Source organism: Euwallacea similis, chromosome 23 (genome assembly GCF_039881205.1).
Source record: "Euwallacea similis isolate ESF13 chromosome 23, ESF131.1, whole genome shotgun sequence".
Classification (NCBI taxonomy): Eukaryota; Metazoa; Arthropoda; class Insecta; order Coleoptera; family Curculionidae; genus Euwallacea; species Euwallacea similis.
In genome coordinates, this window is record NC_089631.1 from 550,704 (window position 1) to 562,691 (window position 11,988).

At 36.2% G+C, this 11,988-nt stretch overlaps 1 protein-coding gene across 11 annotated transcripts in view; it reads left to right on the plus strand.

Moving 5' to 3' along the window:
• The window catches only part of sls (sallimus), a 99,601-nt gene that overhangs the window by 65,720 nt on the left and 21,893 nt on the right, over window positions 1-11,988 (plus strand). For 6 of the 11 annotated variants that reach the window (XM_066401787.1, XM_066401789.1, XM_066401784.1 and 3 more), the window contains one exon: window positions 99-11,877. The exons of 1 other annotated variant lie outside the window; for it this stretch is intronic. In XM_066401787.1, the coding sequence (XP_066257884.1) occupies window positions 99-11,877 (11,779 nt within the window). The remainder of the gene's footprint in view (window positions 1-98; window positions 11,878-11,988) is intronic. 4 more of the 11 variants (XM_066401788.1, XM_066401794.1, XM_066401790.1 and 1 more) reach the window with 4 other exon arrangements.

Consider the following 11,988-nt stretch of genomic DNA (forward strand, 5'->3'; position numbering starts at 1 on the left):
TAACAGTGGAACAGGAAGGCAAGACGCCTGAAACTACAGTGACAGTAGAGGAAGAAATTCCAGAAGAAGAAATTATACCAGATCAAAAAGAGAAAAGGAAGAAAATTATTAAAAAGAAAGTTACTAGAGGTGAAGAAGAATTGCCTGAAGAACAGTTCATAGTAGAAGAACTTCCAGAAGAAGTACAAGAGATAAGTGTAGTGGATGAAGGTGTGCCAAAGAAGAAAGTTGTAAAGAAGCGTGTAATAAAGAAGAAAACTGACAACAAGGAAGAGAAAACTGAAATTGTAACTGTGGAAGAAGAAGGCAAACAGCCCTTAATGATTATAACAGTAGAACAAGTAACTCCTAAAGAAGTTGAATGCACAGTCGAAGAATTACCAGAACAAATCCAGGAAACAATAATAATCGACAAAGGTATTACCAAAAAGAAAATTGTCAAGAAACGCGTTATTAGAAAAAAGAAGGGTGACAAAGAAGAGAAAACTGAAATTGTTACTCTAGAAGAAGAAGGAAAAGAGCCTGTAACCAGTGTAACAGTCGAAGATATCTCCAAAGACTATGTTCCTGAAGAACAACCTGAACAAATACATGAAACTATAGTTATTGAAGAAGGAGTTCCAAAGAAGGTAATCAAAAAACGAATAGTCAAAAAGAAGAAAGGTGATAAAGAAGAGAAAACTGAGATTGTAAGCGTGGAGGAAGTTGGAAAGACACCTGAAACAATCGAAAGCGTAACTGTAACAGAAACTCCTGAAGAACCTACATATGTAGTTAAAGAACTTCCTGAACAAATCCAAGAAGTAACAATCATAGATAAAGGCATCTCCAAAAAGAAGATTGTCAAAAAACGTGTAATTAAAAAGAAAAAGGGTGATAAAGAAGAAAAAACATCTATTATTACTGTAGAGGAAGAAGGTAAAGAGCCTCAAATTACAATCGAAAGCTACTCGTCGGTGCTAAGTCTTGAAGAAGAGAAAGTTAAACCTAAAGATGTTCAGAACATCATTGATGCAGAATTATTAGAGAAAGCATTATTGAAAGCGGTGCCACTATTCGAAGCACCCATGGAACAAGATGAAGAAGAAACAGTAGAAAAGACAAAACAAAAGAAAATTGTAAAGAAAAAGAAACAGAAAGTTGGTGAACTGAAAACTGAAGAAACACCTGAATATAGAGTTGAAGAGCTTCCCGAAGAGATTCAAGAAACTACTGTGATAGAAGATAGAATTCCAAAGAAAAAAGTCGTGAAGAAGAGAGTTATCAAAAAGAAGAAAGGCGATAAAGAAGAGGAAACTGAAATTTTTACAGTTGAAGAAGAAGACCAAGAACCGCAAACCACTGTAACCATAGAGGAAAGCATTTCTAAAGAACCTGAGTTTACCATTGAAGAATTGCCCGAACAAATAGAAGAAACGATTGTAATAGAAAAGGGTGTTCCCAAGAAGAAAGTTGTCAAGAAACGTATTATCAAAAAGAAGAAAGGTGATAACGAGGAGAAAACCGAGATTGTTACTGTAGAAGAGGAAGGCAAGAAACCTGAAACAACAGTTACTGTTCAAGAACTACCTTTTGAAGAAGTGCCGGAAGAGATACCTGAACAAATATTAGAGACTGTTATTGTCGAAGAGGGAGTTCCCAAGAAGGTTATTAAGAAGAAGGTAATTAAGAAAAAGAAGGGAGGTAAAGAGGAAAGAACTGAAGTGGTAACTCTAGAAGAAGTTGGAAAAGAACCTCAAACTACTGTTACTGTAGATGAAGTGCCCGAAGAACCTAAATATGAAATAGAAGAACTTCCTGAGGAAATTCAAGAGGAAATAGTTCTGGAAAAGGGAGTTCCTAAGAAAAAAGTTGTGAAGAAACGAATAATTAAAAAGAAGAAAGATGGCAAAGAAGAAAAGACTGAAATTGTGACTGTAGAAGAAGAGGGTAAGGAGCCTCAAATGACAGTTACTATAGAGGAAGTTCCCGACTATACAATTGAAGAATTGCCTGAACAAATTCAAGAAACCATTGTCATTGACAAAGGTGTACAGAAAAAGAAAATTGTCAAGAAACGTGTCATCAAAAAGAAGAAAGGTGATAAAGAGGAGAAAACCGAGATTGTTACTGTAGAAGAGGAAGGCAAGAAACCTGAAACAACAGTTACTGTTCAAGAACTACCTCTTGAAGAAGTGCCGGAAGAGGTACCTGAACAAATATTAGAGACTGTTATTGTCGAAGAGGGAGTTCCCAAGAAGGTTATTAAGAAGAAGGTAATTAAGAAAAAGAAGGGAGGTAAAGAGGAAAGAACTGAAGTGGTAACCCTAGAAGAAATTGGAAAAGAACCTCAAACTACTGTTACTGTAGATGAAGTGCCCGAAGAACCTAAATATGAAATAGAAGAACTTCCTGAGGAAATTCAAGAGGAAATAGTTCTGGAAAAGGGAGTTCATAAGAAAAAAGTTGTGAAGAAACGAATAATTAAAAAGAAGAAAGATGGCAAAGAAGAAAAGACTGAAATTGTGACTGTAGAAGAAGAGGGTAAGGAGCCTCAAATGACAGTTACTATAGAGGAAGTTCCCGACTATACAATTGAAGAATTGCCTGAACAAATTCAAGAAACCATTGTCATTGACAAAGGTGTACAGAAAAAGAAAATTGTCAAGAAACGTGTCATCAAAAAGAAGAAAGGTGATAAAGAGGAGAAAACCGAGATTGTTACTGTAGAAGAGGAAGGCAAGAAACCTGAAACAACAGTTACTGTTCAAGAACTACCTCTTGAAGAAGTGCCGGAAGAGGTACCTGAACAAATATTAGAGACTGTTATTGTCGAAGAGGGAGTTCCCAAGAAGGTTATTAAGAAGAAGGTAATTAAGAAAAAGAAGGGAGGTAAAGAGGAAAGAACTGAAGTGGTAACTCTAGAAGAAGTTGGAAAAGAGCCTCAAACTACTGTTACTGTAGATGAAGTGCCCGAAGGACCTAAATATGAAATAGAAGAACTTCCTGAGGAAATTCAAGAGGAAATAGTTCTGGAAAAGGGAGTTCCTAAGAAAAAAGTTGTGAAGAGACGAGTAATTAAAAAGAAGAAAGATGGCAAAGAAGAAAAGACTGAAATTGTGACTGTAGAAGAAGAGGGTAAGGAGCCTCAAATGACAGTTACTGTAGAGGAAGTTCCCGAGTATACAATTGAAGAATTGCCTGAACAAATTCAAGAAACCATTGTCATTGACAAAGGTGTACAGAAAAAGAAAATTGTCAAGAAACGTGTCATCAAAAAGAAGAAAGGTGATAAAGAGGAGAAAACCGAGATTGTTACTGTAGAAGAGGAAGGCAAGAAACCTAAAACAACAGTTACTGTTCAAGAAGTAATTTCCACTGGAGAAGTTCATAAAGAACAACCGGAACAAATTCATGAAACTATTGTTATTGAAGAGGGAGTTCCTAAAAAAATAACAAAGAAACGTATCCTTAAAAAGAAGAAAGATGGTAAAGAAGAAAGAACTGTAATTGTAACTGTAGAAGAAGAGGGTAAGGGGCCTCAAACTACGGTTACTGTGGAGGAAGTACCAGAGGAACCTGAATATACAGTTGAAGAGCTTCCGGAAGAATTAGAAAAAGTTACAGTTATAGAAAAAGGAGTTCCAAAGAAGAAAATTGTCAAAAAGCGCGTCATAAAAAAGAAGAAAGGTGATAAAGAAGAAGAAATAGCAATAGTTACTGTTGAAGAAGAAGGCAAAATCTCTGAGGTTACTGCCACTGTAAATGAGATAGAGGATAAAAAGCCAAAGAAGAAATTAAAGAAAGTTAAAGAAGGCAAGCCACTGGTCACCGAAGAAGGCTACCTTGTTGTTCCCAGTTTAGAAGAAGAGAAAGTTAAGCCCGAAGGGGTTGAAGATATGATTCAGATGGAATTAATTAAGAAGGCTATGACCAAACAAATACCACAGTTCGAAGGTCCTACGGATGAAGAAGAAGAAAGAACTATAACTAAAAAGAAAATTAAAAAGGTTACAAAGAAGCAGAAACAAGAAGTTTCACAAGAGCCTGAGTACTCTATCGAAGAACTTCCAGAACAAATTCAGGAAACTATTGTAATTGAAAAAGGAATTCCCAAAAAGACAGTAGTCAAAAAACGTGTAATCAAGAAAAAGAAAGGCGACAAGGAAGAAAAGACTGAAATTGTCACTGTGGAGGAAGATGGTATGATGCCTGAGACTACAGTAACCATAGAAGAAGGACCCTTTGAAGAAACACCTGAAAAAATACCAGAACAAATCCACGAAACCGTCATAATTGAAGAGGGAACTCCAAAGAAGATTATCAAGAAACGTATCACCAAAAAGAAGAAAGGTGATAAAGGGGAGAAAACTGAAATTATCACTGTAGAGGAGGTTGGTAAGAAACCTGAGACTACAGTTACTGTAGAGGAAACTCTTGAAGATACTGAACATGTAGTTGAAGAACTTCCAGAAGAAATCAAAGAAGAAACAGTGATTGTGAAAGGAATTCCTACAAAGAGAATTGTGAAGAAACGGGTCATTAAAAAGAGAAAAGGTGAAAAAGAAGAAAAGACCGAGATAGTTACTGTAGAAGAAGAGGGTAAAAAGCCTCAAACCTACGTTACAGTAGAAGAAATGCCTGAATTTACTTTAGAAGAATTACCAGAAGAAATTCAGGAAACTACTGTCATTGACGAGGGAATTGAGAAAAAGAAAGTAATAAAGAAGCGAATCATTAAGAAAAAGAAAGGCGACAAAGAAGAGAAAACAGAAATTGTCACTGTAATAGAAGAAGGCAAGGAACCAATTACCACAATTACTGTAGAGGAAGAAAAACCTGAAGAGCCAGATTATGTTATTGAAGAGCTTCCTGAACAAATTCAGGAAACCATCGTAATAGAAAAGGGTGTTCCAAAGAAGAAAGTAATCAGAAAGCGAATTATAAATAAGAAAAAAGGTGATAGAGATGAAAAGACTGAAATTATCACTATAGAGGAAGAAGGCAAAAAGCCTGAAACTACAATTACTGTAGAAGAGATCCCAGTAGAGTCCATTGAAGAACAACCAGAACAAATCCATGAAACCGTAGTTATTGAAGAAGGCCATCCTAAGAAAGTAATTAAAAAACGGGTAATTAAAAAGAAAAAAGGCGATAAAGAAGAAAAAACGGAAATTGTCACCATTGAAGAAACGGGCAAAGAACCTCAAACAACAGTGACAGTAGAAGAAGTCCCTGAAGAACCGGAATATACAGTTGAAGAGCTCCCTGAACAAGTCCAAGAAATTACAATTACTGAAAAGGGGGTTGCTAAGAAGAAGGTTGTTAAAAAGCGCGTCATCAAAACGAAGAAAGGTGATAAAGAAGAAGAAACTTCTATTGTTACTATAGAAGAAGAGGGCAAAGCACCTGAGGTCACAATTACTGTAGAGGAGGTAGAAGCAAAACTAGAGAAGAAGAAAAAAATAAAGAAAATTGAAAAAGGAAAGCCTCTGATTACTGAAGAAAATTATCTTATCATACCAAGTTTAGAAGAAGAGAAAGTTAAGCCTGAGGAAGTTGAAGACATGATTCAAACGGAGTTGATAAAAAAGGCTTTGTCGAAACAAGTCCCTGAGCTCGAAGCTCCAGAAGACGATGAAGAAGTAATTAAAAAGAAGAAGGTTAAGAAAATCGTCAAGAAGAAGAAACCGAAAACTGAAGAAGGTCCTGAATTTACAATTGAAGAGTTGCCAGAACAAGTCCATGAAACCATTGTAATTGAAGAAGGAATTCCCAAAAAGACTGTTGTTAAAAAACGGGTAATTAAGAAGAAAACCGGTGATAAAGAAGAGAAAACTAATATTATTACTGTAGAAGAGGAAGGTAAGAAACCTATAACAACTGTTGCCATTGAGGAAGGTCCTGTTCAGGAGGCCCCAGAAGAAGTATCTGAAAAAATAGAGGAAACGGTTATAATCGAAAAAGGGGTACCCAAGAAAGTTATAAAGAAACGCGTCATTAAAAAGAAAAAAGGGGACAAAGAAGAGAAAACTGAAATTGTTAGTACAGAGGAAGTGGGAAAAGCACCTGAAACTCTAGTTACTGTAGAAGAAATTCCTAAGATAGCTGAACAGGTAATTGAAGAACTACCTGAGGAGATTGAAGAAGTCACTGTACTTGAAAAAGGAATTCCTAAAAAGAAGGTTGTTAAGAAAAGGGTCATTAAAAAGAAAATTGGCGATAAAGAAGAGAAAACTGAAATTGTAACTGTAGAGGAAGAGGGTAAAAAGCCTGAAACCACAGTTACAGTAGAAGAAATCCCTGAGTTTACTGTTGAAGAGTTACCTGAAGAGATTCAAGAAACCACTGTGATTGAAGAAGGTATTCCAAAGAAGAAAGTTGTCAAAAAACGGGTAATCAAGAAAAAGACTGGAGATAAGGAAGAGAAAACCGAAATAGTTACAGTAGAACATGAAGGTAAAGACCTTTTAACTACAGTTACAATAGAGGAAGAAACACCTGAGTACGAAATTCAAGAATTACCGGAGCAAATCCAAGAAACTATAATAATTGAAAACGGAGTTCCGAAGAAAACTGTAATTAAAAAACGTGTCATCAAGAAGAAGAAAGGTGACAAGGAAGAAAAGACTGAAATTATTACTGTGGAGGAAGAAGGCAAAAAGCCTGACACCACTATTACAGTTCAAGAATTACCTTTAGAGGAAGTGCCTGAAGAAATACCAGAAGAAATTCATGACACCGTTATAATTGAAGAAGGTGTCCCTAAGAAAGTTATCAAAAAGCGCATCATCAAAAGAAGGAAGGGCGATAAAAAAGAGAAAACTGAAATTGTCACCATTGAGGAAATTGGCAAGGAAACTCAAACCACAGTTACTGTAGAGGAGATTCCAGAAGAACCTGAGTATGAAGTTAAAGAGCTTCCTGCGAAAATTCAAGAAGTCACGGTTATCGAGAAAGGGGTTGAGAAGAAGAAGGTTATTAAAAAGCGTGTTATTAAAAAGAAGAAGGGAGATAAAGAAGAAGAAACTTCTATTGTTTTTGTAGAGGAAGAAGACAAAGCTCCAAAAGTCTCAGTTACCGTCGAGGAAATAGATGAAAAGAAACTGAAGAAAAAGATTAAAAAACCCAAGAAACCTGAAGAAGGAACACCTATTGTTACTAAAGATGGTTACTTGATTGTTCCAAGCCTGGAGGAAGAAAAGGTAAAACCTGAGGGGATTGAAGACGCGATTCATATGGAATTGATAAAGAAAGCTATGACAAAACAAATCCCTGAGCTTATTCGTCCACAAGAAGAAGAAGAAGAGGAAATCGAAGTGGCTGGAACAACAAAGAAGAAGATCAAGAAAGTAATAAAGAAAAAACTGAAAGTTTATGAAAAGGAACTTCCAGAAGAACCTGAGTACATCGTCGAAGAATTACCAGAACAAATACAAGAAACTATAGTTATTGAAGAAGGAGTTCCTAGAAGGACTGTCGTGACGAAACGTGTAATTAAGAAGAAAAAAGGTGACAGCGTAGAGAAAACTGAGATTGTTATTGTAGAGGAAGAAGGTAAAAAGCCACAGATGACAGTTACAGTTGAGGAAGTACCACAAGAACTTGAATATGTGCCTGAAGAGACACCGGAGAGAATTCATGAAATTGCAATTATTGAAGAAGGAGTACCAAAGAAAATCATTAACAGAAGGCTAATAAAGAAGAAGAAAGGCGATAAAGAAGAGAAAACTGAAATTGTTACCATCGAGGAAATTGGAAAAGAACCTCAGACTACAGTTTCTGTAGAAGAAGTTGCTGAAGAATTGAAATTTACTGTTGAACTTCCAGAAGAAATTGAAGAAGTTACGGTAGTAGAAAAAGGCGTTCCCAAGAAAAAAATGATTAAAAAGCGTGTTATTAAGAAAAAAATTGGTGACAAGGAAGAAAAAACTGAAATTGTTACTGTAGAGGAAGAAGGTAAACAACCTCAAACCACAGTTACTATAGAAGAAATTCCAAAATTCACAATAGAAGAATTACCAGAAAAAATTGAAGAAACCATTGTGGTGAAAGAAGGGCTTCCGAAAAAGAAAACTGTCAAAAAACAAGTCATTAAAAAGAAGAAGGGAGACAAGGAGGAAACAACAGAAATTGTCACAATAGAACAAGAAGGTAAAGAACTTCAAACAACAGTTACAATAGAGGAAACACCTGAAGAACCTGATTATGAGATAGAAGAGCTACCAGAACAAATTCAAGAAACCATAGTCATCGAGAAAGGAATTCCTAAAAAGAAGGTCGTCAAAAAACGAGTTATTAAAAAGAAAAAAGGAGATACCGACGAAAAAACTGAAATCGTCACTGTAGAAGAAGAAGGCCAAAAACCTCAAACAACTGTTACCATTGAAGAAGTACCAGCAGATATTGAGGAAATACCTGAAGAACCAAGTCACGAAATTATTATTATCGAAGAGGGTAAACCTAAAAAAGTTATCAAGAAGCGAATTACCAAAAAGAAAAAGGGAGACAAAGAGGAAAAAACAGAAATTGTCACTATAGAAGAGGAAGGCCAGGAGCCTCAGACTGCAGTTACAGTGGAAGAAATATCAGAAGAACCTGAATATGAAGTCCAAGAACTTCCTGAGCAAATTCAGGAGATAATAGTTATTGAAAAAGGAGTTCCTAAGAAAAAGGTAGTGAAAAAGCGAATAATTCAAAAAAGGAAGGGAGACAAAGATGAAAAAACGGAAATTGTAACTACACAGGAGGAAGGAAAGGCTCCGGAAATTACTGTGACAGTGGAAGAAGTTCCTGCAGAAACTCCTGAGAAAAAAATTAAAAAGAAGGGTAGGAAACCGAAAAAACCTGGAGAAGAAGAGAAATACCTTTTTGTGCCCCTCCTAGAAGAACAAAAGGAAATACCTACAACCCCAGAGGTCTTCGAACTATTAAAGATGGAGGTAATAAGAATCATACTATCTCACCCACTGCCAGATTTCCCCGAACTTACAGACTTACCAACAGGCTATAGGGTTTTGATTGAATTTCCTGAAGAAACCACTGAAGTAGACATTGGACGTGGTCGCAAGAAAGTTATCAAAAAAAGGAAAATCCGGAAACAAGTCGGAAACAAAGATGAAAACATCAATCTTACCATAACTGAAAAACCAGGTAAGGAACCTCTAATTGAAGCAACAATTAAAGAAGAAGATGCTGCTACAATTGAAGACATGAGCAACATGATTCCGGTGATAGAAATACCTGAAGACACTGAAATTATCGAGATCAGCACAGCTGAAGGAAAGCCTAAGAAGAAGATCACTAAGAGAAGAAAATTACTAAAGAAGATCGGTCCTCAAATTGAAGAAACGGATATTGTAACTATAACTGAAGATGATAAACAACCGGAAAATATTGTCACCATTAAAACTTATGACCTGGACAAAATTCCTACTGAATTAGGACCTTTGAAGCAAAAGCTGCAACTCATAGAAATCAAACCCCAGAAGATTAAAATAGTGGAAAAGGAAGACATTCCCAAGTTAACAGAATTGAAACCGAAAAAACGCACTCAGAAGGCTCCAAAAGAGACTAAATTTCCTAAAATCCGGCTAAAGAGCAGAATTCGCCATATTCCATTCCCAAGTGACGAAGAAGCAGAACAACATGCAGTTATTACCAGTCTTCCCAAATACGTTAAAGATAATGGAGAACTCTCCAGGAATGCAACAGAAGCCGAAAAAATCCTCAAAAAAAGAAAACTAAAAAAGTTCAAAGATATAGATTATGAAGCACCGGAATTGGAAACTTTTGAACGGGTTGAAATGCCCCAGAAACCTGAAGAAGAGGAAAATATTGAGAAGCCCAAAAAGAAAAAACGTCCAAAAGAAGTTTTGAAGCCTGACCTGGAAGAAAGAAAATTGAAAATTGGAAAAGGAATAGTGCCACAAGAGGTAGAGCAACCTGAAATGGTAAAACTGAAGAAAATCCCTGTAAAACAAGTGGAAGAAGAAGAAGGTGTAGTAAAAGAACTGAAATTAGATAAACCCTCCGAAAGCAAGACTTTAATAATCGAGGCAGAAAAGGAGAAAAGTCCAATTAAATTTGAACCATACGATATTGACCATGAAGATTTGGACTTAGAATCTCCTGAAAGGGCTGAAGAAGACGACAAGGAAAAACCAAGAAAAAAGAAAGTCACGAAGTACAAGAAGAAACCTCATAGTAAAGAAAGTCCAGAAGCTGAGCCCAGTGAGCTAGTTTTAGGGAAGCCAAAACCACGCCCTGATGAAGAAGAAAATGAGGTAAGCTTCAAACCTAAACAAAAGCCAAAACCCAAAGAAGAAAAAGATGAAATGAAACTTAAATCATTCAAGCGCGAAAAGAAGCCTGAACCTACAGAAAAGGTGCATCTTGAAGGACCTGAATATCAAATGGCCACAGTAGTTTATGAACTACCCGAAGAATTTATGGAAGTTGAAGCAGCAACCCCTGAAGGTGTCGTAAAGAAAATTAAGAGAAGGCGAAAGATTAAAAAGAAGTTAGGCCCTACCGAAGAAACCACTATTATCGACACCATCGAAACTCCAAAGGGACCTACAGAGACCACTGTAATTATTGAGATCAATTATGTGGCAGATGAAGAAGAAGTGTCTTATCAAGCTGCCGAAATCTACGAACTGCCAGTGGAAGAAAAAATTGTGAAGACTATTGAAGATGAAAAAGTAGTGATTAAAAAATTAATAAAACGCAAATTCAAAAAGCCTAAGGGAGGTCACAAGAATGAAGTAACAGAAATTTTGACTGTAGAAGAGGAAGGGAAGAAACCAGAAGTCATGGTTGTAACCTATATTGAAGATCTAGAAGAACTTCCTAAAGACGAAGAAACAGATTTGCTGAATATAATTGACTTGAAGCCTAAAAAAGGTAAACCGATTGTAGTTGAACTTCCAGAAGAAATTACAGTGGAAGAAACCAAGGTAAGCAAAGACAAAACGAAAAAAGTAATCAAGGATAAGAGAAAGTATAAAAAACTGCATAAACCTAAGGAAGAAGTAATTACAATTATAACTGAAGAAACTGATGGAGTCCCAGAAGTTTATGTGAACTTTGAGGAAGTTCCTTCTGAAAATATTAATGATGTCTTACAAGGTGTTGTTCTACAAGAATTACCAATAGTCACTGAATTTACTCAAGAACTCAAAGACTTGAAACCAGTAAAGAAAAAAGTAAGCAAAAAAGTTACTCACAAGCGAGTCGGAGACAAAGCAGAAGTAACCGAGGTTATAACAACTGAAACTGATGACACTCATCAATTTACTGAAGTTAAGTTCTATACCACTGATGTTTCAGAGCTACCTGAAGCTCCTCCGGAAGATCATACAGTTCTGGTAACAGAAATGCCCGAAGAAGTAACAATTTCTAAAATAGAAACTCCTGAAGGAACAAAAACTGTTGTTACAAAAAAGAAGGTTATCAAGAAATTGAAGAGTCCCAAACAAGAGACGGTAACAGTTGAGACTACCTATGAAGAAGATAAAATGCCCGAGACTACAGTAACTGTGGATAAAGTTAAAGATTTGTCTGAGTTGCCTGAAAGTGTTCAAGTAATTGAACTCCCTGAAGAAGTGATTGTGGATGAAGAAAGAAAGACTAAGACTACAAGGAAGGTAATACACAAGAAGAAGGGTGAGAAGATCGAAACTACCAAGATCAGCACTCTCGAAAAACCAGATGAGAAACCTGTTACTACTGTTACAACACTTACACACGAAATTTCCGAACTCCCACCCGACGACGTCATCAAAATTCTCAACGTCTTGACACCTAAAAAATTGAAGAAAAAACCTAGTACCACCCCACACTTCGAACTAGAAACCACAGATGTACACACCCTAGAATATACCCAGGAAATAGGTGAGCAAAACACTACTCTTATTAGCTTTATACTATTCAGAACTAGCACACAAAAAATCAGCAATATAAAAAAATACACTTTGGCTTCTTTCACAAAATGTATGTTTCATA